The sequence below is a fragment of the Saimiri boliviensis genome, chromosome 7 (genome assembly GCF_048565385.1).
Source record: "Saimiri boliviensis isolate mSaiBol1 chromosome 7, mSaiBol1.pri, whole genome shotgun sequence".
Classification (NCBI taxonomy): domain Eukaryota; kingdom Metazoa; phylum Chordata; class Mammalia; order Primates; family Cebidae; genus Saimiri; species Saimiri boliviensis.
In genome coordinates, this window is record NC_133455.1 from 987697 (window position 1) to 1012302 (window position 24606).

At 61.0% G+C, this 24606-nt stretch overlaps 1 protein-coding gene and 1 pseudogene across 2 annotated transcripts in view; both read left to right on the plus strand.

Annotated features, from left to right (window-relative positions):
* Window positions 1-24606, plus strand: part of GALNT9 (polypeptide N-acetylgalactosaminyltransferase 9) — a 127591-nt gene that overhangs the window by 48832 nt on the left and 54153 nt on the right. For both annotated transcript variants that reach the window (XM_039472341.2, XM_039472342.2), the window contains 3 exons: window positions 10173-10339; window positions 12700-12874; window positions 19597-19794. In XM_039472341.2, the coding sequence (XP_039328275.1) occupies window positions 10173-10339; window positions 12700-12874; window positions 19597-19794 (540 nt within the window). The remainder of the gene's footprint in view (window positions 1-10172; window positions 10340-12699; window positions 12875-19596; window positions 19795-24606) is intronic.
* On the plus strand, window positions 5180-10166 carry LOC141585040 (ATP synthase F(0) complex subunit g, mitochondrial pseudogene; annotated as a pseudogene).

Consider the following 24606-nt stretch of genomic DNA (forward strand, 5'->3'; position numbering starts at 1 on the left):
CGCAGACGACGGCCGATCACGCTCTTTCCCCAAACCAGGCGCCGGGCGTCGGCTTTGTGTTGCTTCGTGAATAGCATTTGATGTATGTTTGATAGATATCCCTTTAAAAATCAAAGACAGTTTGTTCATTGAGAAGGATACTGTATTATGAGTAAAAAACTATTCTGTGCTGAGTAGTGCTGGGTGGAAAATGAGGTATATATATTACCTTACTTCCCATTAAACAGCAATTTGTCTACGGAGGTTTGTGACGAGTGTCAGGGTGAGGTGCAGGTGAATGGCACAAGACAGAGCCTCCTCCCACGGAAAACGCAGAGAAGCCGTCGGGGACCTGCAGGCGGCCTACCGGGTGCCCCCGCGGCCGTGGGCGCAGCAGGGAGCCGGGAACTGACGGCAGTGGGGTGGGCGCGGCGATATTTCATCCCACACAAGTCTGCTGCAGTGGCAGGGGGCGGGCCGAAGTGGGGCCAGCCCCAGAACGCGGAGGAGCACTCGCCCCCACCCCGCCCCCGCCCCATGCCACCTCTCAATTTTATGGTGTGATAAAATTGGTTCAGAAATGGGATAAAGAAACCTGGGAGAAAACAAACAAGAAGGCAGATCAGGGGCAGGGGCGGCGGGCACAGTGTCTGTGTCTCGGGGAAGCAGCGGACGGTCGTGGCCGAGGCGCCCACGCTCCCCTTTGGTTGATTTTTAAGGACTGTGCTGCTCTTGTCCCCTCCCTCCCTCCCTCCCTCCTCCCATCTCTCCCTCCCTCCTCCCTCCCCCTCCCTCCCTCCTCCTTCCCCCTCCCTCCCTCCTCCCCCTCCCTCCTTCCTCCCCTCCCTCCCTCCTCCTTCCCCCTCCCTCCCTCCTCCTTCCCCCTCCCTCCCTCCTCCCCATCCCTCCTCCCCCTCCCTCCTTCCTTCCCTCCCTCCTTCCTCCCCCTCCCTCCCTTCCTCTCCCTTTCTCCTTCCTCTCCGTCCCTCCCTCCCTCCTTCCTCTCCATTCCTCCTCTCCCTCCCTCCCTCTCCCTCCCTCTCCCTCCCTGTCTCCCTCTTCCCTCTCCCTCCCTCCCTCCTCCCTCTCCCTCCCTCCTTCCTCCCTCTCCCTCCCTCCCTCCCTCCTTCCTCCCTCTCCCTCCCTTCCTTCTTCCTCCCTCCCTCCTTCCTCACCCTCCTTCCCTCCCTCCTTCCTCTCCCTCCCTCCCTCCTTCCTCTCCCTCCCTCCCTCCTTCCTCACCCTCCCTCCCTCCCTCCTTCGTCTCCCTCCCTCCCTCCTTCCTCTCCCTCCCTCCTTCCTCCCTCTCCCTCCCTCCCTCCTTCCTCTCCCTCCCTCCCTCCTTCCGCACCCTCCCTCCCTCCTTCCCCTCCCTCCCTCCCTCCTCTCCCTCCCTCCCTCCCTCCTCACCCTCCCTCCCTCCCTCCTTCCTCTCCCTCCCTCCCTCCCTCCTTCCTCTCCCTCCCTCCCTCCCTCCTCACCCTCCCTCCCTCCCTCCTTCCTCACCCTCCCTCCCTCCCTCCTTCCTCTCCCTCCCTCCCTCCTTCCTCTCCCTCCCTCCCTCCCTCCTTCCTCACCCTCCCTCCCTCCCTCCTTCCTCACCCTCTCTGCCTCCATCTCCTCCTTCCTCTCTGAATCTCTGCCTCCCTGCCTCCTCCCCTCTCCCTTTCCTCCCTGAGTGGCAATGACTGACCATCGTCTCCCTCTTATCTTTTCTCTCTCTCTTCCTCCCTAGTAGACTTCTGAAATTTATCTGGGCTCCAGCCAGAGTGAAGACCACATTTCCTGGCATCCCTTGCAGGGTGCCGTGGCTGTGGCCATGGCCATGTGGTCAAGCTCTGGCTGGGAGACGACGCCTGACTGCTCCACCTGGGACCTCAGATGCATCTGATCCCTTTCTTCTTAAAGAAATAATTGAAATCAATTAAAGCCACACTGAGTCCCCATTGATCACAGTTGTAGAATCAGAACCGTTATGTACGGAAGAGCTCCCGTGGGCTCCTGTGCCTGGGCTTTATCTCCAGCTGGCACCCTGCAGAGCACAGAGGTGGCGTCACCCTGCCGGGGACTCCCAGGCCACTGCTCTCCAGTGTGCCCGCCAGGCAGGGAGGGCTCCCTGAAGCCCGCACCACGCTGCACCTGCTTTTGCCTTTGGGAGGAAGTTCCTGGTGGTCCTCTGTCAGGGAGACACGGGGTTTGGCTTCACTTCCAGCCCTGCTCCCCTCTGTGACAACGTAGCTTCCATTTCTCACGTCCCGATCAGAGGTGCTCACTGTGCCAAGCTCAGTTTGATCGATTCCATGGTTTACAGTTGTCTTGGCCGTAGTAGACGGACTGTTTTACAAAAGCTGCGTGTTCAGCACTACAGCCTGCAACAGGCGTGACCCTGTTCCATCTGCCGTCCCTACTTGGGACTTGTTCTTTCTAGAATAACTAAACCAGAGCCATCTCAGGAAATGCTGTGTTATTTGAGGAGTTTCGTCCAGAGCACAGCTCCCAAGACAGAGCCGGAGACAGGAGAAGCCACCTGGGGGTGCCTCAGCGAGAGGGTCCGTCAGGAGGTTCAGGCCTCAGAGCTGAGCTTATAAAACAGATTGGCCGGGCGCGGTGGCTCAAGCCTGTAATCCCAGCACTTTGGGAGGCCGAGGCGGGTGGATCACGAGGTCAAGAGATCGAGACCATCCTGGTCGACATGGTGAAATCCCGTCTCTACTAAAAATACAAAACATTAGCTGGGCGTGGTGGCGCGTGCCTGTAATCCCAGCTACTCGGGAGGCTGAGGCAGGAGAATTGCCTGAACCCAGGAGGCGGAGGTTGCGGTGAGCCGAGATCGCGCCATTGCACTCCAGCCTGGGTAACAAGAGCGAAACTCCGTCTCAAAAAAAAAAAAAAAAAGATCGAGCGTGAGTTAAACGGGGACCTACTGATCCACGTGCCCGTCTCTCCCGCCTGCGCATGCTGCAGGGAAGAGCCAGGCCTGTGTCACCAGTTAGACATGGGAGGGTGAGCGGCCAGGCCAGAGTCCCAGCAGGCGCCCGTGCCACCCTGCCAGGCTCCAGGTGGCCCCAGGCGCCTGAGACCTGCCCAGGTGCGCATTCCCAGCGCCGTCAGCTTCTTGGCTCCGAGGCTGTGCACCTGACTCCAGCTTTCTTCACAGTCACATCTGGTGTTTGAGCTGAAACCGTGTCTGAGCATGGGCCCTGTCTTCCACACCCCACCTTCCTGCTCTGAGCAGCACCTGCCTCAGGCAAAGGCCACCCGCCCTGGGCTCTGGGACCCACCACCGGCTCCGCACAGGTGCTCTTCCGCCATCTCCCGCTTTTTCCCCTCACCAGACGAATATGGGACTCGGTGCCTCCCGCCCCTTCCTCTGCTCTGCCTGGCGGACCCACTCCTCGGAAAAGCTCACAGCCACTGGTGCCACTGGCTCTTCTCCCACGGGGGATGTGGGACCCACCCCTTGTGGAAATCACACTGGTTGAGGCCTCCGTCACCACGGCTGCTGGCGGGCAGGTGGCGCTTCCTCCTGACACCTCCCGTGACTGTGCTGGGCGCCCTGGGTCCTCCTGGCCTCACAGCCCATGGCCTCCCTGCCTCTGTGGAGCTCCGAGGTGGGTGTTCCCGGGCTAAGTCCTTGAGCTCTTCCCTCTGTCTGCGCCCTTCATTCCCGTCTAACGGGGGCAAACAGTCCGGATGTCTGGCTCTAGCACTGGCTTGAACTCCAGCCTCAATATCCACGCATTGCACGTTTTCACGAGTGCTGAGCCACCTCCCATCCCCACCCGCAGCGTGTGGGTGCTCCAGGCCCCCTGTGCCCCTCACCAGCATGGGGGCATCCCTCGGCATGTGGGGGCCCCTCAGCGTGTGGGCGTCCGGCCCCTCTGTGACTCACTAGCACCACCTTTGTGTGTGGTTGCACGTGAGCCCCTCCAGGACCCAACAGTGGCACCCATGTGGCTCCGAGTTCGGCTCCCTGCCGCCGGCTCAGCGTGGGCACCGTGCACGTGCTCGGTGGCCGCTTGTGTGTCTTTGGTGATGATGCGTCTGTTCTGATCTTTTTCCTGGTTTTCACTGGACATTTTGTTTTCTTTTGTGTTTTGAGAGTTCCGTGTGACTCCTGGATACGGGTCCTTTCTCAGATCTGTGCTCGGAAAATTCGTCTTCCACAGCCTGCCGAGCCGTGTCTTTCCATTTACCCACGACTGTCCTTCAGAGAAGTTTTTCATCTTAACGAAGTCCAGTTTGCCTGTTGTTGTTGTTTTGGATCGTGCTTTTGTTGCCGCAGCTAAGAAATCTTTGCCTAAGCCAAAGCCACAGACACTCTCCTCTCTGCTTCCTTCCCGGGTCTTCATGGTTTTAGGTTTTACATTCAGGTCAAGGATCCACTCTGAGTTCACTTCTGCATGTGGTGGAAGGTACGGGTCAAAATTCGTTTATCCAGAATGAGAAGTGTTTGTTGTTTGCCAAGGTGTGTGCGTTTGAGAGCGTGTGTGTGTGTGTGCATGAGTGTGTAGGGGTGGGTGTGTGTGTGTATGTGTGGGTATGGGTATGTGTGTGGGAGTAGGCACGTGTCAATGTGTGAGTGCGTGTCTGTGAGCATTATGGGTTTGAGTGTGCTTGCATGTGAGACTACGTGTGTGTGTGTGCTTGTGTGAGTGTACGTGGTGGGTTTGTGTGCTTGTGAGTGTATGTCAGTGCATTTTGTGTGCTTGTGAGTGCGTGTGCCTGAGTGTGCATGTGTACGTCCCATTTGCTGAAGCACTATCCTTCACCTTATTCCTTTATCTATTTCAGTTTATCTATTTGTCCAGCTTCACTCCAGCGTCCCCTGTCATGGCCATGATTCTGGTCCTGTCTTTAGGTGGCATGAGTCCCCCGCCTTCTTTTTCGAGATTGCTTTGGCTCTCCAAGATCTTTTGCATTTATTTGCATGTGAATTTCAGAATCAGCTGCTCAGGTTCTACCCTGAGCCCGCTGGGGTGCTAAGGTGATTGTGTGGGGTCTCTGTGTGCGGGGCTGGGGGGATGTACCTTAGCCTCACTGAGGACCTCTGGCTGCTCACCTCCCATCCTCCTGTGTGCTGTTTTCACCCCGCCCGCCCCCTTCCCTGCCCCCTTCCCCGCCCTCGTCCCCCCGTCTGCCCCCTTCCCCGCCCTCCTTCCCCCGCCCTCCTCTCAACGGCTTGCGCTCTGAGCTCAGGTGTCTTCTTTTTCATGGGACAAGCCCAGCTTTTCCCACTTTCGTTCCGCTCCGCACCCACATGCCAGCTCCTCGCTGTTGCTGGGGGAGAGAGTTCAGCCACATGTCCAGACACAGATCATGCCCCAGACTCACCCTTTCATGCACGGAGTAGAGGCTGCGCTTGAGACATTTTATTCTCAGAAACACCGCGATGCTCACCTGAGTCTCTGCCCCCGGCCAAGGGAGGTCCTGAGCCCATTTAGGGACAGGAGAAAATAATGACAGAGGCTCCAGGCCACCCCCTCATGTCCCCCTTGCCCGACTCAGCGGCGACTCACACAGCAATGCCAGAAGCAGCCTTGCAGGAGCAGAGGCCCAGGCCCCACATCCGAGAGCAGAAGACGGACCACGGGCCGGTGGCTCCCAGCATCATGAATGTGCTCCCTCCCGTTCTGAAGGCCAAGGGCTGTGCTCCTTCCAGAGGCTTCAGGGAGGATCCTTCCTGCCTCTCCCAGCTCCTGGGGCGCCAGGCACCCCTGGGCTCGTGCTTCCGCCTCCACGCGGCATGTCCTCTGCCTTCTCTTTGCTGAACTTAGGAGCCACTCTAAACCCAGGATGGTCTTCTTGCCAGTGGGTGGCTGGGTCAGGGTCTTGAATCTGCAGCACAAAAGAATTTGAGAGCAAGTTTAACACATGAGTAGGCAAAGTAGTTTGTCAGAAAGCGAAAGCGATGCTCAGAGGGAGAGGCAGCCCCTGGTGCCTTGAGGGGATTCCTTTGTCATAACCCACGGTGAGGTCAGGTATGGAAAGGCCAACCTACGGGAGGCACGCATGCTCAGTATCCACATGCTCCAGCACTTGCGACATCACCATTACATGCAAAACCCTCCCCTGGGGGTGTGTCTCCATTAAAGTAAGGGAAAGGTCCCTATAAGCTGAACTTTGAGCCTAGCTATGTGCATGGGCTCCCGGAGGAACCCCTGGCCCCTCGAAGGCAGAAGTGTGTGTCTAAGAGCCTCGTGGGCTTTGGGTAACTGACTGGAGGTTAGGGAAACTACATCAGGAGTAAGGGGTGTTCATTCTCTTTCATAGGCCTGCACTGAGCATCAGGAATAAGTGTAGGGCTGAGGGCCCCACAGGGTTGCAGGGTGTCTCTTATGCTGTGCTAAGGGGCAGGATCCGAGAAATAAAGAGACAGGACACAGAAGTACAAGGAAAACGCAGCTGGGCTCAGGGGGCCACACCACCTATGAGCAGAGTCAGGCGACACCCCGAATGTCCAGAAGCGTGAGTATTGATTGTGTATAGGTTAGGGGCAAGGCAGTGAGTGAAGTCATCTTTAAGGATAGTGATAGGGTCGTGAGCAATAAAACATGGGGTCCAGCCCCATTAGGTCACCGAGGCCAGGAGGTGGACAGTGCACAGCAAGGGGCCCGTTCCCACAAAGGCAAGGGCCGCGTGCAGTAAGGGGTCCACCCCCATCAGGTCACCGAGGCTTGAAGGTGGGCCATGCTCAGTGAAGAGGGTGCAGTGTGCAATGCTTCTGCCTATGGGAAAACTATTCTAAGATTTATAGGAGGATGCTTTAAGTCGCATAGTAGTGACAGGGCTGTCAGGGTTACCGCCACCTTCTGGCAGCTTCCAGTGGGTTCTATAGGAAGATGCTTTTCGAGCAGCACAGTAGCAAGAGCTGATAAAGTTCACAGTCCCCAAGGTGGATTGCCGGTCTGCGGGCAGCCTTCCACGAGAACTGGAGCAAGGTCCTACAGCTCCTTTATCAGGAGGAGTGGCTCTCGCCCCAAGCCTGCCACACAGCGGGTATCTTTACGATACTGAACGCGGCCTCCTGGGCCGTGGATTCTTGTCCTGGTATAACTGTCTTCCCTTAAACCATGCTCTGCACTGTGTCTGCTCCAGGCATTCCTCTGATTATAAGCTGCTTATTCCTTAATTCATGCTCTGTACTGTGTCCACTCTAGGCATTCCTCTATGAACAAACATATAATTATAGGCATATATGTAGGGAAATATCCTTTAGGCACTCATACTATTAACTATTATATGATTATATAGAGAGGATTATACAAGGGGAGTCTTCAAGCCCTAATTCTATAAACTAATATATGATTTTGTAAAGGATTATATAAAAGAAAATAGCTGAGTAGTAACACTATAAATTGAGATATTCTTTAAGCCCTAACTGTGCCAGGGCTCTGCTTAGCTTTCGTTCCTCTATGCCTATATGGGGGTTACCCACAATAAGGGGTGTTCATTCTCTTTCCTGAGCCCTCACCGGGAATCAGGACCTTGTCAGCATCTGGCGGTCGGCTGGTGTCCTGTGGCGCTGCTTACCTTGAGGACCCTGCTGCAAAAGGGCCCAGGGGCTTCACACAGGGAACAAGAAAGTCAGTGTCCTCCTTGCCCTGCCCATCCTGCCTCAGTCTCACCTCAGGATCCCTGACTTAATTACAACCGCAAAGATCCTACTTGCAATGAGGTCACATAAGGACAGGCTCCTCTGAGATTAAACCCGGGCCAGAAGATGTGTTTCAGGGATCAGAGGCAGTGGCCATGTCCTGCTGACACCATGTCTCGGGTCGTGGGAGGGGGATACTGCTCAGCCCAGCACAGAAGAAAAGGCTTCCACAGGGAAGACCGGCCCCGCCGTGGGTTGCTGCCTGTGGCCTCGCCCTTGTCCCCAGCAGGAGGCAGAGGGAAAGAAATCCAGGCCAGTGACTTGACTTCCTGGCTCAGACCCCTGTAAGGTTTGGGTCTGCGGGGAGACAGCCTCAGCCACGTGGACAGGCCTTCCTGAGATTCAACTCGAGCTAGAAGGCGTGGAGCCAAGAGAGGCAGACGGAGGCCCATGTCCTGCTGATGAGCTCTGACCCCCGGCCAAGCTAGGCCTGAAACCAAACAACCAAACACACCTGGGCCTTTCCTGTGGATGAATCTCCAAGCCCCTTTTTGCTTAGGCCAGCCTGGCTCAGCTTTTCCATGTTCCTGCTGAGTGGAGAGCAGGGGGTGTATCTGGAAGGTTCTGCTGCCCTGATAGTTCTTGGTGCCTCACACACTCCCCCGCGTGGCCTGTGCCTGGGGGGCTCACGTCCATCTCTCACACCTGCGCTGATGAGCTTGCAGGAGGCAGGCCTTGTGTTCCATGCAGGCGGCTTGTTTATAGAGCACGTGGCTGCTGAGACCAGTAAATAAAGGGTCGTCAATATCCTGGGGTCAAGAGTGGGTACCGGACACAGATTTTGGACACGGATTCAAATCAAATGAGAGGCCCTTAAGAATGAGCGCCCACAGGAGACACGCGGATTCTCTGCCCCCGCCCCACCCTCGCTGTGAAGTCTGAGAAGGCTGTAATCCCCCAAGAATGATCACGCCATAAATTATTTGTCCTTGCTGCTGGAAAGTTCTTCAGCACAGGTGCACGTGGCCCCATAGCCAAGCCCAACAGGCCTGGCCTCCTGACCTAGTAATGAAGGGAGAAAGAAGGGGTGCGGTCCACCAGTGTCCCCCGAGGCCAGCGGCTTCCTCCACGCTCTGACCGGGGCTCGGCCGTGTGTCTAGGCTGCATGGGGCAGGCATGAGTACTTCATGGGCCCAGCCGGTGCGCGTGGGGCCTCTTGAGTCTTCATTCATCCACTCATTACACGGATGTTTATAAAGTACCTACTGTGTGCTGAGCACAGCCTGGATTCTTGGTATAGAGCAGTCAACAGGACAGGAAAGGAGCTTGCTCTCGGGGTCTCACGTTCTGGTTGCAGGAGACAGATCCTGCAGGAACAAACTGGCACCGGGCGTCCGCTTGAGGTCGGTGAGCAGGGCCCCCGTGGGACAGGGCTCCCCACAGCCTTTCTGAGCAGCCTGCCCCTTCCTCCTGGGCCCTGGGAGTGCTTCTGCTCCCAATCCAAAACATCTCCTTTCCAACCTGTGGCTGCTCCCGCCGTCCATCTTAGAGATGTATTTCCTCTCTCAAGATTTTTTGTTTTACACATTTTGCAAGTTCCTGAAAATTGTGCAATCCAAGCTTTTTCTTCCACAGACAAATGGAGTGAAGTCTCCTTGTCAGAAAGCATTTTTATGAGTGATGAAATCTCCCTAGCGGAGCGCCACAGCCCATAAAAATGCGACAGCTTTTCCATCCCAGAACCACGGCCCAATTTATCCGTAACCTTGTTCACCAGACCCTGGCTCTGGTGAACGCTGCTGTGACTTATTCGAAGCCTCGGTTGGCCACATTTTGGTACTATGCCAAGGTGGAACTGATTCCTCCCACCCCTGCTGAGATCCCTAGAGCTATTCAGAGCCTGAAAGAAGTCAATAGTGCTCAGCCTCGTAGCTTCAAACAACTCACAGTTAAGGAAGTTGTGCTGAATGGCTTGGTGGCCACTGAGGTGGTGATGTGGGTTTATGTCGGAGACCACAGGCAAGCGTGGCATCATTGGCTATGATGTTTGAAGACCAATCGTTAACATCTGGTTATATTTGATTTATTATTTGAGTGTTGTTGGAGCACGTGTGGTGAGAGACTGCTATCTGAATAAATTAAGATGTGTTTAAAAAAAAAAAAATGCGACGGCAACGTCGGCAGCCCTTGTCCCTCTGAAATTCTCACCAGAGGCTCAGAACCCAGCTGTGAGCCAGGGCGGGAAGTGGCTGCCGGTGTGTGGGGGGCGGCTCCGCAGCTGTGCCCAGCAGTGCTGCCCCCAACAAGTTCCTGAAGCCGGACTGGGGTTGCAATCCCAGCACCCGCCCTCATGGTCCACAGTGGAGGCTGCTGACTGCAGAACGGGGACAACTGGCTCCTCTCCGGGTTGCTGTGAGGACTCCGTGGGCACAGGGCCCACGTGGTGCTGAGTGCCGTGTTACCGTTACTACTTTCTTTCTAGAACAGCTCTGACCCCCCTTGGCATCCGGTTGTGGGTCACAGCCTCATCCTGTTGACCTTCGCAGGGTGCACGTGGCTCCCAGGGCCCCCACGTCTCAAAGCGTGTCTCCTGCAGGTGCCGACAGATGACCTACGCCCGGGACCTGCCCCAGGTCTCTGTGGTCTTCATCTTCGTCAACGAGGCGCTGTCGGTCATCCTGCGCTCCGTGCACAGCGTGGTCAACCACACGCCCTCCCGGCTGCTCAAGGAGGTCATCCTGGTGGATGACAACAGCGACAACGGTGAGTGCGCGGGGCCTCGGCAGGGGCTCAGGTCGGCCGCCTGCGCCCGGTCAAGCTGGGGTTGGGTGGCGCCTCCCGGGGCGGTGCGACAGAGGGCCGCACTCGCCGGTCCGCACGGCCTCCAGACCTCGGGGGTCCCGCCGGCCTTCCAGCCTCTGCGTGCCTGCGTGCCGCCCCCCTACCCCGTGCGTGGCTGCGTGCCGCCCCCCTACCCCGTGCGTGGCTGCGTGGCGTCCCCCGTGCGTGGCTGCGTCGCGTGCCCCGTGCGTGCCCGCGTGCCGTCCCCGTGCGTGCCTGCGTGCCGTCCCTCTGCGTGCCTGCGAGCCGTCCCCATGCGTGACGTCCCCCGTGCGTGACGTCCCCCGTGCGTGCCGTCCCCGTGCGTGACGTCCCCCGTGCGTGCCTGCGTGCCGTCCCCGTGCGTGCCGTCCCCGTGCGAGCCTGCGAGCCGTCCCCGTGCGTGATGTCCCCCGTGCGTGCCTGCGTGCCGTCCCGGTGCGTGCCGTCCCGTGTGTGCCTGCGAGCCATCCCCGTGCGTGACATCCCCCGTGCGTGACGTCCCCCGTGCGTGACGTCCCCTGTGCGTGCCTGCGTGCCGTTCCCGTGCGTGACGTCCCCTGTGCGTGCCTGCGTGCCGTCCCCGTGCGTGACGTCCCCCGTGCTTGCCTGCGAGTCCCCGTGCGTGCTGTCCCCGTGCGTGCCTGCGATCTGTCCCCGTGCGTGACGTCCCCGTGCGTGCCTGCGAGCCGTCCCCGTGCGTGACGTCCCCGTGCGTGCCTGCGAGCCGTCCCCGTGCGTGACGTCTCCCATGCGTGCCTGCGTGCCGTCCCCGTGCGTGACGTCCCCGTGCGTGCCTGCGTGCCGTCCCTGAGCGTGCCGTCCCCAAGCGTGACGTCCCCTGTGCGTGCCGTCCCCGTGCGTGACGTCCCCTGTGCGTGCCTGCGTGCCGTCCCCGTGCGTGACGTCCCCGTGTGACATCCCATGTGCGTGCCGTCCCCTGTGCGTGCCGTCCCCGTGTGTGACGTCCCCTGTGCGTGCCTGCGTGCCGTCCCCGTGTGTGCTGTCCCCTGTGCGTGCTTGAGTGTCATCCCCCTGCGTGACGTCCCCGTGCGTGACGTCCCCTGTGCGTGCCTGCGTGCCATTCCCATGCGTGACGTCCCCTGTGCGTGCCTGCGAGTCGTCCCCGTGCGTGACGTCCCCTGTGCGTGCCTGCGTGCCGTCCCCGTGCGTGACGTCCCCTGTGCGTGCCTGCGTGCCGTCCCCGTGCGTGACGTCCCCTGTGCGTGCCTGCGTGCCGTCCCCGTGCGTGGCTGCCCGTGCCCCTCTCTGCCGGTGTCACGTGGCCTCTCCCACGTGTCCGCGTCGTCTCGTTTTCTCCTGAGGACCCAGGCTGGATGCAGGGCTCACCCCGAATCCGGGGGGACCTCACCTCTAGGCCCTTAGCCAGACGCAACTACGGGGTTCCGGCTTCCACGCAAGCCCCGCTCAGGGCCCGGGTGGAGGTGAAGTTGTGCCCGCGGGGCTGCGCTCTCCCCGCCGCGGGCCACGCCTCCCACCGGCCGGAGCTCGAGGCTGGCGCCCAAGCCCACAGGTTCCTCAGCCCCGGGTCTCCCGAGGGCAGCGCTGCTCGCACCTCCCAGCACACAGGCTTGAACCCCAAACGAGGGTCCCGCACTGGCCCCCACCCGCCCTTCCCGGGTGCAGAGCGGAGACCCCACGGCCGTGACGCTCGCTCTGGAAATGGCGGGAAACACGAGCAGCCCCTTCCCGACCCCCGTGGCCAGGCTGTGGCCCGCGGCAGGGTCTGGCCCGGCAGCACCGTCCACACGGGGTCTGTGCACCGGGGATTGGGTGGCGTGGCCCTCCTCCTGAGCCCGGTCTCACTGGACAGGGTGGCGTGCGGGGAGGACCGCATGGTCCAGCTCGGCCACATGTGTCCCGCCCTTGGTCACAGGGAGCTCCTGCCCCCAGCATGCGGAGGCCACGTTTGTGCGTCCACCCGTCTGTCCATGGACTTGGCTGAGCGGGTTCCGCTGCGTGGAGAGGCCACGTTTGTTCACGCACCCATCTGTCCGTGGACTTGGGTTTTTGTGGCCGACTGCTCGGCCCTGTGTCCTGTCCGCGCAGCGCTGGACGCCGTCTGGCCCGGCGTGTTTCCCTGTCTGCTGTGCCTCCCACTGATGTCGGCGTCAGGAGGCGGGGTCTGGTCTCTCCGTGGACTCCCACCCTGAAGTGTGTGCAACCCAGTGGGTCCTAAACGAATGTTCGGGAGACACTGATCCCACACGGGCCACGCGGCGTTTCTGGCTTAGCTCTCGGTGGCGCCACCGACCAGCGCGCTGAAGTCTCTCTCTCCTCAGTGGAGCTCAAGTTCAATCTGGACCAGTACGTCAACAAGCGGTACCCGGGCCTCGTGAAGATCGTCCGGAACAGCCGGAGGGAAGGGCTGATCCGCGCCCGGCTGCAGGGCTGGAAGGCGGCCACCGCCCCGGTCGTCGGCTTCTTCGACGCCCACGTGGAGTTCAACACAGGCTGGTAGGGCCGGGGACGGGCTGGACGGGGGTCTCGGCGGGTCCCGCTCCACCATCCCCGTGCGCTGCGTGCTGCTGCAGCCTTGCCAATGGCTTGGCCCCAGGGCCGGGGACCCCCTGTAGCCTTCAGGAGCCGGGGCGAGAGGCACCACCACGTCCCCCTGTGCGGCCTCCCCTCCCCTCCAGGCGCACTCGGCTTTCCTGGGGCATCTCAGCCCTGAGCCGGGCGCTGTTCAGACGAGACGCTGCCGTCTCTGTCCTACGCCTCCCCTCGATGTTCGTCACCTGACGCGTTGTGCATGAGTTCTGTCCTACTGTCTGCCCCCCGCAGGGTCACCCCGCACAGTCGCACAGGTCGTGCACTGCACAGCTGCCCTGGCAGCCTTTCAGTCCCTCCCGCGGAAGCCGTGAGCTCCTCGAGGCCTGGGGGCGTTCGGGGAAGGCTTGCATCCGTCACATCAAAATGCAATTTTAAACCAGTGCGACTTTTAATTTTCACAACTGAAAACCCAGCTGTCCATCTGCAAATGGCACCCCCTTCCCAGAACTGCCTCCACAAAGGGTTCTGCCTCGGCAGACGTGGCATTTGCAGGGAACCTTTTCACCTCCGAGGCACTTTGCGAACAATAATTAATTAATCCTCCTCACAGAGCTGAAAGGCAGGTAAATACCAGGCTGGTACCCCGAAGGACAGGAAGGAGGGGTGAGGACCGTCAGGTGGTCTCACGGGCAGGGGCAGGGCCTTGCCCCTCCCCAAGCCGGCCCTGCCTCAGCCTGACGCACCCACCCCCGGGCCCACCTGCTGTCGCTGCAGCCTCGGCTCTACAGCAGCGGGTGGCCGAGCGGCTCCAGCCCCGTGGGACTTGGGCCTCTGCGGGCGTCTCACCTTGCAGCAGACCACGTGTCTCCAAGGGCGAGGCTGCACCTACTTCCCCGGACCCCTGCCCCACCTTGCAGCAGACCACGTGTCTCCAAGGGCGAGGCTGCACCTACTTCCCGGGACCCCTGCCCCACCTTGTAGCAGACCACGTGTCTCCAAGGGCGAGGCTGTACCTGCTTCCCGGGACCCTGCCTGGGACGGGGAATCGCAGACAGCTGATGCCCATAAAGCCGCTTCTGCTCCCCTCCCTCTCGCCCTCGTGGCTCCGTCCGGCCTCCTGGCTGGCCCGCGGCCCAGCAGGCACACCCCGGGGCTCGGCGCAGCTGCGGCTCCCTCCGCGACGCCCTCTGCGCCTCCTCCCGGTCACTACTCAAGGCAGCCCTACTTAAAACCTCGAGCCCCTCCTACCATATCCCTGACGTGCTTAAACCCCGTCGTCCCTCCCACACACGCAGGTGCGGCACTGCAGGTCCTGGCCGTGCTTGCACCCCACGTGGCGCGAGCTCCCTGCCCACCGATTGTTTTAACATTTTAGTGGAGTTAAAGTTCACGGGGGCGCCTCCTTCCAAGTGGGTAGATTGAAAAGTAGAGGCAAGTAAAGGAGCGGAAGGCGGGACAGGTTGGTGAGAAAGCATAGTCACACCCTGCCCCGTGGGAGAGGGCTTGGGGTGTTTTACACTCTGAGGACGCAGCAGGAGGGAAGCAGCCCATTCAGAGGGCGATGAAGTTAGTGATCAGATCAGAAAAGGAAGAGCTCAGCAAGCTTGTCTGAGGAGACCCAAACACCCCCCTGCCTTAGCAGAGTTTTAATACAGGAAATATAGGAGTCATACTCAGAGTTTGTTTGTTTGTTCCATTTTAAACCTGAGATTACTGTGAGTGTTACAAAAAGTCAGTCCCACTTTTCACCAAACGCCCAGGAATCCAGCGCTGACTTCTCCGCAGTAGTAGCTCTGGCAGCTACGCTAAGCACAGCAATAAGGAACCCACAAATGGGGCGCCAGATGTAGGGCTGAGAGCCGCACAGGGTCCTGGGGTGAGCGTTAAGCAGTGCTGAGGCGCAGGATCTGAGAAAGAAAGAGGACACAGAAGTACAAGGAAAACGCAGCTGGGCTTGGGGGGCCACGCCACCTATGAGCAGAGTCAGGTGAGGCCCCGAATGTCCAGAAGCGTGAGTATTGATTGTGTATAGGTTAGGGGCAGGGCAGTGAGTGAAGTCATCTTTAAGGATAGTGATAGGGTCGTGAGCAATAAAACATGGGGTCCACCCCCATGAGGTCACCGAGGCCAGGAGGTGGACAGTGCACAGCAAGGGTCCCGTTCCCACGAAGGCAAGAGCCGTGTGCAGTAAGGGGTCCACCCCCATCAGGTCACCGAGGCTTGAAGGTGGGCCGTGCTCAGTGAAGAGGGTGCAGTGTGCAATACCTCTATCTATGGGCAAACTAGTTCTAAGAAGATTTATAGGAGGATGCTTAAGTCACACAGCAGTAACAGAGCTGTCAGGGTTACCACCACCTGCTAGTTCTATAGGAAGATGCTTTTCGAGCAGCACAGTAGCAAGAGCTGATAAAGTTCACAGTCCCCAAGGTGGATTGCCGTTCCGAGGGCAGCCTTCCACGAGAACTGGAGCAAGGTCCGACAACTCCTTTATCAGGAGGAGTGGCTCTCGCCCCAAGCCTGCCACACAGCGGGTATCTTTACGATACTGAACGCGGCCTCCTGGGCCATGGATTCTTGTCCTGGTATAACTGTCTTCCCTTAAACCATGCTCTGCACTGTGTCCGCTCTAGGCATTCTTCTGATTATAAGCTGCTTATTCCTTAATTCATGCTCTGTACTGTGTCCACTCTAGGCATTCCTCCCATTATGAACTAAGATATAATTATAGGTATATATGTAGGGAAATATTCTTTAGGTACTAATACTATCAACTATCATATGATTATATAGAGAGGATGATATAAGGGGAAATAACTGAGTAGTAACACTGTAAACCGGGATATTATTTGGGCCTTAATTGTGCCAGGATTCTGCTTAGCTCTCCTTTCTTGGTGCCTGTATGGGGAGTTATATGGGGAACTATACATTCATAGTTCATGAATGTATTCCAATTTGTGGGAACAGGGCGTAGCACATAGATCCTCAATTCTTGCAAATGAGTGCAGCTCCCACAGGAGCAGGAAAGGAAAGGAGGCACTCAGGGCTGGGCAGAGACAAGACCTAGCTGGGGAGCCCCGTGGCGGACACAGCTGACCTCCGGTGGACCACCGGGCAGCCCTTCAGAGACACTGCGGACTGGGCCAGTGTGGCCAGTGCCAGTTTGCCCGGGGCCAGCGGCATGCGCTGGGCACCCCCAGCAGGGGTGAGGCCTTGGTCAGAGCGAGTCTGCGGCTGAGAGGGGCCCCGGGGTTTCTGAGGGAGGCTGTGGGTCCAGCTCAGCAGTGGGTGACAGGGCTGGACACAGACCAGATCCCCCTCGGGCAGGGCTAGGGGCTGGGCCCTCACGCCGGGCCCACCCCCCTAACGCAGGGCCCGCCCCCCATGCCGGGCCCGCCCCCCTCACGCTGGGCCCGCCCCCTCACGCCGGGCCCGCCCCCCCACGCTGGGTCCGCCCCCTCACGCCAGGCCCACCCCCCTCACGCCGGGCCCGCCCCCTTCACGCTGGGCCCGCCCCCTCATGCTGTGTCCACCCCCTCACGCTGGGCCTGCACCCCAACGCTGTGTCCGCCCCTTCGCGCTGGGCCCGCCCCCTCACGCTGTGTCCGCCACTTCACGCTGGGCCCGCCCCCTCACGCTGTGTCCGCCCCCTCACGCTGGGCCCGCCCCCTCACGCTGGGTCCGCCTCCCTCACGCTGGGCCCGCCCCCTCACGCTGGGTCCGCCCCCTCACGCTGGGCCAGCCCTCTCACGCTGTATCCGCCCCCTCACGCTGTGTCCGCCCTCTCACGCTGTCCGCCCCCTCACGCTGGGCCCGCCCCCTCACGCTGGGCCCGCCCCCTCACGCTGGGTCCTCCTCCCTCACGCTGGGTCCGTCCCCTCACGCTGGGCCCGCCCCCTCACGCTGGATCCGTCCCCTCACGCTGGGCCCGCCGACCACGCTGGGCCCACCCCCTCACGCGGGGTCCGCCCCCTCACGCTGTGTCCGCCCTCTCACGCTGTCCGCCCCCTCACGCTGGGCCCGCCCCCTCACGCTGGGCCCGCCCCCTCACGCTGGGTCCTCCTCCCTCACGCTGGGTCCGTCCCCTCACGCTGGGCCCGCCCCCTCACGCTGGATCCGTCCCCTCACGCTGGGCCCGCCGACCACGCTGGGCCCACCCCCTCACGCGGGGTCCGCCCCCTCACGCTGGGTCCGCCCCCTCACGCTGGGCCCGCCCCCTCACGCTGTATCCGCCCCCTCACGCTGGGTCCGCCTTCCTCACGCTGGGTCCGCCCCCTCACGCTGGGTCCGCCTCCTCACGCTGTGTCCACCCCCTCACGCTGGGCCCGCCCTCTCAGGCTGTATCCGCCCCCTCACGCTGGGTCCGCCTCCCTCACGCTGGGCCCGCCCCCTCTCGCTGGGCCCGCCCCCTCACGCTGGGCCCAACCCCTCACGCTGGGCCCGCCCCCTCTGGGCACGCCCCCCTGACGCTGGGTCCGCCTCCCTCACGCTGGGCCCGCCCCCTCACGCTGGGTCTGCCCCCTCACGCTGGGTCCGCCTCCCTCACGCTGGGCCCGCCCCCTCACGCTGGGCCCGCCCCCTCACGCTGGGTCCGCCTCCCTCACGCTGGGTCCGCCCCCTCACGCTGGGCCCGTCCCCTCACGCTGTGTCCGCCCTCTCATGCTGTGTCCGCCCCCTCACGCTGGGCCCGCCCCCTCACGCTGGGTCCGCCTCCTCACGCTGTGTCCACCCCCTCACGCTGGGCCCGCCCTCTCAGGCTGTATCCGCCCCCTCACGCTGGGTCCGCCTCCCTCACACTGGGCCCGCCCCCTCTCGCTGGGCCCGCCCCCTCACGCTGGGCCCAACCCCTCACGCTGGGCCCGCCCCCTCTGGGCACGCCCCCCTGACGCTGGATCCGCCTCCCTCACGCTGGGCCCGCCCCCTCACGCTGGGTCTGCCCCCTGACGCTGGGTCCGCCTCCCTCACGCTGGGCCTGCCCCCTCACGCTGGGTCCGCCTCCCTCACGCTGGGTCCGCCCCCTCACGCTGGGCCCGTCCCCTCACGCTGTGTCCGCCCCCTCATGCTGTATCCGCCCCCTCACGCTGGGCCCGCCCCCTCATGCTGGGTCCGCCTCCCTCACGCTGGGCCCGTCCCCTCACGCTGTGTCCGCCCCCTCACGCTGGGCCCGCCCCCTCACGCTGGGCCCTCCCCCTCACGCTGTATCCGCCTCCTCACGCTGGGTCCGCGCCCTCACGCTGTGTCCACCCCCTCACGCTGTATCCTCCCCCTCACGCTGGGCCCGCCCCCTCACACTGGGCCCAACCCCTCACGCTAGGCCCGCCCCCTCTGGGCCTGCCCCCCTGACGCTGGGTCCGCCTCCCTCACGCTGGGCCCGGCCCCTCACGCTGTGTCCGCCCCCTCACGCTGTATCCGCCCCCTCATGCTGGGTCCGCCTCCCTCACGCTGGGTCCGCCTCCCTCACGCTGGGTCCGCCTCCCTCACGCTGGGTCCGCCCCCTCACGCTGTGTCCGCCCCCTCACGCTGGGCCCGCCCCCTCATGCTAGGTCCGCCTCCCTCACGCTGGGTCCGCCCCCTCACGCTGGGCCCGCCCCCTCACGCTAGGCCCGCCCCCTCACGCTAGGCCCAACCCCTCACGCTAGGCCCGCCCCCTCTGGGCACGCCCCCCTGACGCTGGGTCCGCCTCCCTCATGCTGGGCCCGCCCCCTCGCTGTGTCCGCCCCCTCATGCTGTATCCGCCCCCTCACGCTGGGTCCGCCTCCCTCACGCTGGGTCCGCCCCCTCACGCTGGGCCCGTCCCCTCACGCTGTGTCCGCCCCCTCATGCTGTATCCGCCCCCTCACGCTGGGTCCGCCTCCCTCACGCTGGGCCCGTCCCCTCACGCTGTGTCCGCCCCCTCACGCTGTATCCGCCCCCTCACGCTGGGCCCGCCCCCTCACGCTGGGCCCTCCCCCTCATGCTGTATCCGCCTCCTCACGCTGGGTCCGCCCCCTCACGCTGTGTCCGCCCCCTCACGCTGGGCCCGCCCCTTCACGCTGGGCCCGCCCCCTCACGCTGGGCCCAACCCCTCACGCTAGGCCCGCCCCCTCTGGGCCTGCCCCCCTGACGCTGGGTCCGCCTCCCTCACGCTGTATCTGCCCCCTCATGCTGGGTCCGCCTCCCTCACGCTGGGTCCGCCTCCCTCACGCTGGGCCCGGCCCCTCACGCTGGGTCCGCCCCCTCACGCTGGGTCCGCCTCCCTCACGCTGTGTCTGCCCCCTCACGCTGGGTCCGCCTCCCTCACGCTGGGTCCGCCTCCCTCATGCTGGGTCCGCCTCCCTCACGCTGGGTCCGCCTCCCTCACGCTGGGCCCGCCCCCTCATGCTAGGTCCGCCTCCCTCACGCTGTGTCCGCCCCCTCACGCTGGGTCCGCCTCCCTCACGCTGGGTCCGCCTCCCTCACGCTGGGTCCGCCCCCCTCACGCTGTATCCGCCCCCTCACGCTGGGTCCGCCCCCTCACGCTGGGTCCGCCTCCCTCACGCTGGGTCCGCCTTTCTCACGCTGGGTCCGCCCCCCTCACGCTGTATCCGACCCCTCACGCTGGGTCCGCCCCCTCACGCTGGGCCCGCCCCCTCACGCTGGGCCCGCCCCCTCACGCTGGGCCCGCCCCCTCACGCTGGGCCCGCCCCCTCACGCTGGGCCCACCCCCTCAGGGCGGAGCCCGCGCTGTCGCGCATCCGGGAGGACCGGCGTCGCATCGTGCTGCCCGCCATCGACAACATCAAGTACAGCACGTTCGAGGTGCAGCAGTACGCCAACGCCGCCCACGGCTACAACTGGGGCCTCTGGTGCATGTACATCATCCCGCCGCAGGACTGGCTGGATCGCGGCGACGAGTCGGCGCCCATCAGGTGAGCGGCCCCGTGGGCGCGGAGGGCCGCCCTGCCCGGGAAGGCGCGCGTGGGGCCGAGGGCGGGGAGGTCGTCGGCGAGCACGGCCTGCTGCGGGCCCCGCGGAGACGACTGTCGGGGCGGGCGCCGGCCCCGGGCTTTGCCGTCAGAGCGGCTCGCGGAGCCCGCAGAGGCAGCCCCAGGGCTCACTGCAGCCGGGAGTCATTCGTGGCTGGAAGGTTTTTCTGCGTTCGAAATGCGCTTGATAATCCCCAGTGAGTAGTGAAAGGCAGGCCTTGTGTTTGACGTTTTAAAAATCACTGAAATTCAGACAGCCCAGTGGGAGGCATCCCCCGCAATGTCTGGCCGGCTCCGGACGCCCTGAGCTGCAGCAGGAGCAGGCTCGCTGGCTCCAGGGGGTCTGCAGGGCCCGGCTGCCCCTGCTCCTCACAGCCACCACCTGGACAGCTGCTGAAGACGCCCGCGCCAATCCCAAGCTAAAAGACAGGCGGCGACTTGAACAGAGACTCCCCAGGAGAAGACGGGCCCACACCAGGAAGCCCAGGAAAGGGGCTGCCCACAGCCCGGGGAGATGCACATTAAACCCGCAGTGAGGTGGGGCGCCGCCCACTGGCGTGGCTGAAAGGCGAAGGCTGACAATACCAAGTGCCGACAAGGACCTGGTGCAGACGCAGCTCTCCGCCGTGGCTGGCAGGAGTGTGACTCCGTACAGCTGCTTTGGAAAACCAGCGTTTCCTTCTGAAGGCCCCGGACCCTCTCCAGCTCTCACCTCTTCCACTCCAAGGTGTTTTTCTCAAAATGAATGAGATGTGTGTACATGCAAAGTCTTCCACACAAACCTCACAGTGGCATTTCTCGCAGGAGTCCCTCCTGTGCGTCAGCAGGTGAATGGATGAGCAGGGCAGACTCCACTCGCGTCATGAAATACTCAGAAACAGGGAGGGGCAGGCCCTTCCACACCCAACAGTGTGGTTGAGACACAGAGGCTGGAGCTGAGCCCAAGAGCCACACATGGAAGAGCGTGCCCCTTCCACACTTAGACACGGAGGCTGGTGCTGAGCCCCAGAGCCACACAGAAAAGACCTACAAGGAAGAGGAGATTTTTCTGCAGAATATAGACTTCCCCCACGGGAGACAACGGTTCACGGCATTTTCAAAATACATCAAAGAAATATGTTTCGGGTAAAATGCTTTCGTTTCTTTCAGGGCCTGCTGTCATTTTGGATGCATTGTGTCTCTAAAAGAGTCTGTATGGTCAGGCTTAACGTCTTTGTTTTAATGTTAGCACTGGTCAGTTGTGCCTGAATTTCAAAGGAAGCAGGGATAAGGAGCTTGTCCAAACGCCCTTCCCATCAGAGCCTGCGCTGGTGGCTCGTCTTCAGAGGCCTCTTTGGAGGTGGCCTCGCTGCGCAGGTCCGTGAGGTGGCTGCTCTGCTGGCCTCCGCCCCGTTCTATCCCGCTTCCTGCTCCCCTTCTTTCTCCAGGGACAAACACTGGGGACCATCCTCATTGCGGAGTATTCCTGGGATCCCAATTTAGACCTGGCACCCCCATCACCTGAGCAAGGCAGGAGAATGGTGGGAAGAACGGCCACACCCCTCCCCAGAAAGCAGATACTGGGAACCCCTCCAAGACACAGCACCGGGCCTGTTTCACAGCTTCCTGCCCTGTAACCTGCGTCATGAACTTGACGTGCCTTTCTGCGTTTTTTGTCCTTAATGTACCCGTTTTAATTTTAACTTTTTGTTTCAGTCCCTCTGATTGAAGGTGGCAAATGTTGACTGAAACCAAAGTTAAAATTGTATTGATCAAAATTCATGAAACCAAATGTGTGTGAAAGAAATGTAAATAATTAAGCCCTCGGGTGACGTTTTCATGCACGTAGCTCGCACATCTGCACATACAGGGACCGCGTGTGGGTCATCACCTGTGACTTGCATGGTGAGTTTCCGTGTGCGTTTAGGGATGTGGGTCCCAACTCCACCCACACAGGCAGCGCCAGCCGCCACCTCCTCGCCATCCTGCCTAGGCATGAGCTGAGCCTTTTTTGGTGGTGTTTTTGTTTTTTGAGACAGAATCTTACTCTGTCATCCGGGCTGGAGTGCGGTGGCGCAATCTCGGCTCACTTCAATCTCTGCCTTCCAGCTTCAAGCGATTCTTCTGCCTCAGCCTATGAATAGCTCGGATTACAGGTGCCTGGCGTGGGCCCAGCCAGTTTTTGTAATTTTAGTAGAGATGGGGTTTCACCATGTTGGCCAGGCTGGTCACTCAGATGATCCACCCACCCCAGCTTCCTAAAGTGCTGGGATTGCAGGTGTGCACCCAGCCTGAGCTGGCCCTTTCTTTCTACAAAGGCTCACCTCTTCTGTGATTTGGCTCTGGTCTCTGAGCCCCAATCACTCCCAAAGCCACGCCTGCTGCTGCAGCCCCACCCACTCCCAGGCCCCGCCCAACCCCAAGACCACACCCACTCCTGTAGCCCCGCCCACTCCACGGCCCCACCCCTCCCCATTCTTCCCATGGCCCGACTCTCCCTCCTGCAGCCCGGTGACGCCCGCAGGTCTGCACACACGTGCCCAGGAGCCTGCAGGAGAGCGGAGCGGAGGACCCAGCCCGGCTCCGGTCACCGGGGACAGTTAAATAACCTGCAGTGCCTGCATAAGATGTAACAGCACAGGGGAGCTGCAGCAAGCGCGCCAGAGCGTCCTTCACAGCCTGAAAGGTGCAGATGCCCGATTCAAGCCGGGCTACTCAGAACGGGGACTTCGTGATTCAGGCCTGGCTCCGGCCGGGGCTCACATGTTGCTGCCCAAAGCCTGCTTCCCTCCCTGCCCATTCCCTGGCCTGGCGTAACTCTCAATGCAGTGCCTATTTCTGAGCCACCAGCTGGGCCAGGCCAACGCGCACCCCTGGGGTGAGGTCAGGGGAACCCATCAAACCACATCAGAAGGGGCCAGAGGGTGCTCAGCAAAACCCAGGGCCGAGCCCCGAAGAGGTGGAGCGCGGCGGGCGTCCTGCTCTCTCTCCCAGTCTGTGGGCTGGCGAGGAGGGGGATGCTGGTCCCGACCTGCGGCTTGTTTTGGGAGGCGCAGACGAGCGAGTCCTGGGCGCAGTACCTGGCTGCCATCAGCAGCCACCCCGATTGTCACTGTCAGAGGTGAAATGGTGACAACGGCTTTTCTTTTTTCTTTCTCTTTTTCTTTTTTCTTTTTTTTTTTTTTTTAAGACCCAGTCTCACTCTGTCTCCCAGGCTGGAGTGCAATAGCACCATCTCAGCTCACTGAAGGCTCTGCCTCCTGGGTTTAAGCAGTTCTTCTGCCTCCGCCTCACAAGTAACTGGAATTACAGGCATGCGCCACCTCACCGACTAATTTTAGTATTTTTAGTAGAAACAGGGTTGCCCCCGTTGGTTAGGCTGGTCTCAGACTCTTGACTTTGTGATCCGTCCACCTCAGCCTCCCAAACTGCTGGGATTACAGGCGCGAGCCACCGCGCCCGGCCACAGCTTTTCTTGTTATCCGGGCCTGTGGAGGATCAAAGCACTCAGTGGGCCCTTGGTGAAACTCACGTAATGTAAAATTAACCACACGAAAGTATGCACTTCCGTGGCATTTAGTGCATCGCGGCGTTGTGCAGCAGCCACCCCCACCTCGCCCCAAAGCATCGTCCCTCCCCAAGGGGACCCCGTACCCATGAGCAGTCACCCCGTCTCCCCGCCGCAGCCCCTGCATCCACGAATCCACGTCCTGCCTCCATGGACTTGCCTCTTCTGCTCCTTGCATGCGGACGGAGTCACACGGGGGGTGGCCTCTTGCCCCTGGCTCCCTGCCCTCAGCGCCACGTTTCCAGGGTTCCTCCACGTTGCAGCCTGCATCAGCCTCACTCCTTCCACCGCAGAATCACGGTCCATCGTCTGGATGGTCCACTGTGTGTCTACCCACCTGTCCCCGTGGCTGCTGGGCTGGCTCGCTTCTGGTGCCAACAAGAAGAATGAGAGGCGTCTGGCCGGGCTGAGGCCCCAGAAGCTGAGAACCGGACGGCCTGTGCAGGCGTCAGGCAGAGCAGCTCCGGCACACAGGACCTGGGGTCTCCACCCTGCACCCTGTGCCCTGCCCTCGTGTGGCAGAACTGCCCCAAGGGGAGGCTGTCTCCATGGTGACAGGCAGCCCCGCCCGAGCGTGATGAGAACCCTCAGCCCTGCCTTTCTCTGGAATCACAGCAGGGTTTCTCAGGCAGGTCAATCCGGTTCCAGCTGGTGCTGCCTCCCTTGCCTCATGCTTGTAAGTTTATTTTAGGATTCTAAGCCTTAGTGGAAAAGCCACTACCCACTACGATAGACGTGGCAGAGAATGTGGCTGTTCACTTCATCAGAGATCACCCCAAGATGACTGTTGTTTTTAAGAAAACAGGAGAAATACCTGTTGTATGTGGCACAGTATAACTTACCCAATCAAATGTTGCTATTAAAAATCAAAGAGGGCATGAAAATTTCATTATTGTTAGGTTTGTAGCCAAAATCTAATGACAGAACAAATTGGATCTTTGCACAAATCAAAGGATAATTGCCTTTTAATGCTCCTGTTATTCTTGGACAATTGATGGGCTTTTATTTCTGACTGCTGAGTCGCTGGGGACAGAATTGCTTCTTTTAAATTGTGACAGAGGCCGACTTTTGGCTGTTGTTTTTATTGAAGAACGTGTTGATACCTAGAGGAGGATTGGGAAGCTCAAGGCCCGCAGGGGGGCCTTGGCCTTGACCGTGGCCGCGGGGGCCTGTGCGGGCCTGCCTTGGCATCTGGGGACAGTGTGAGG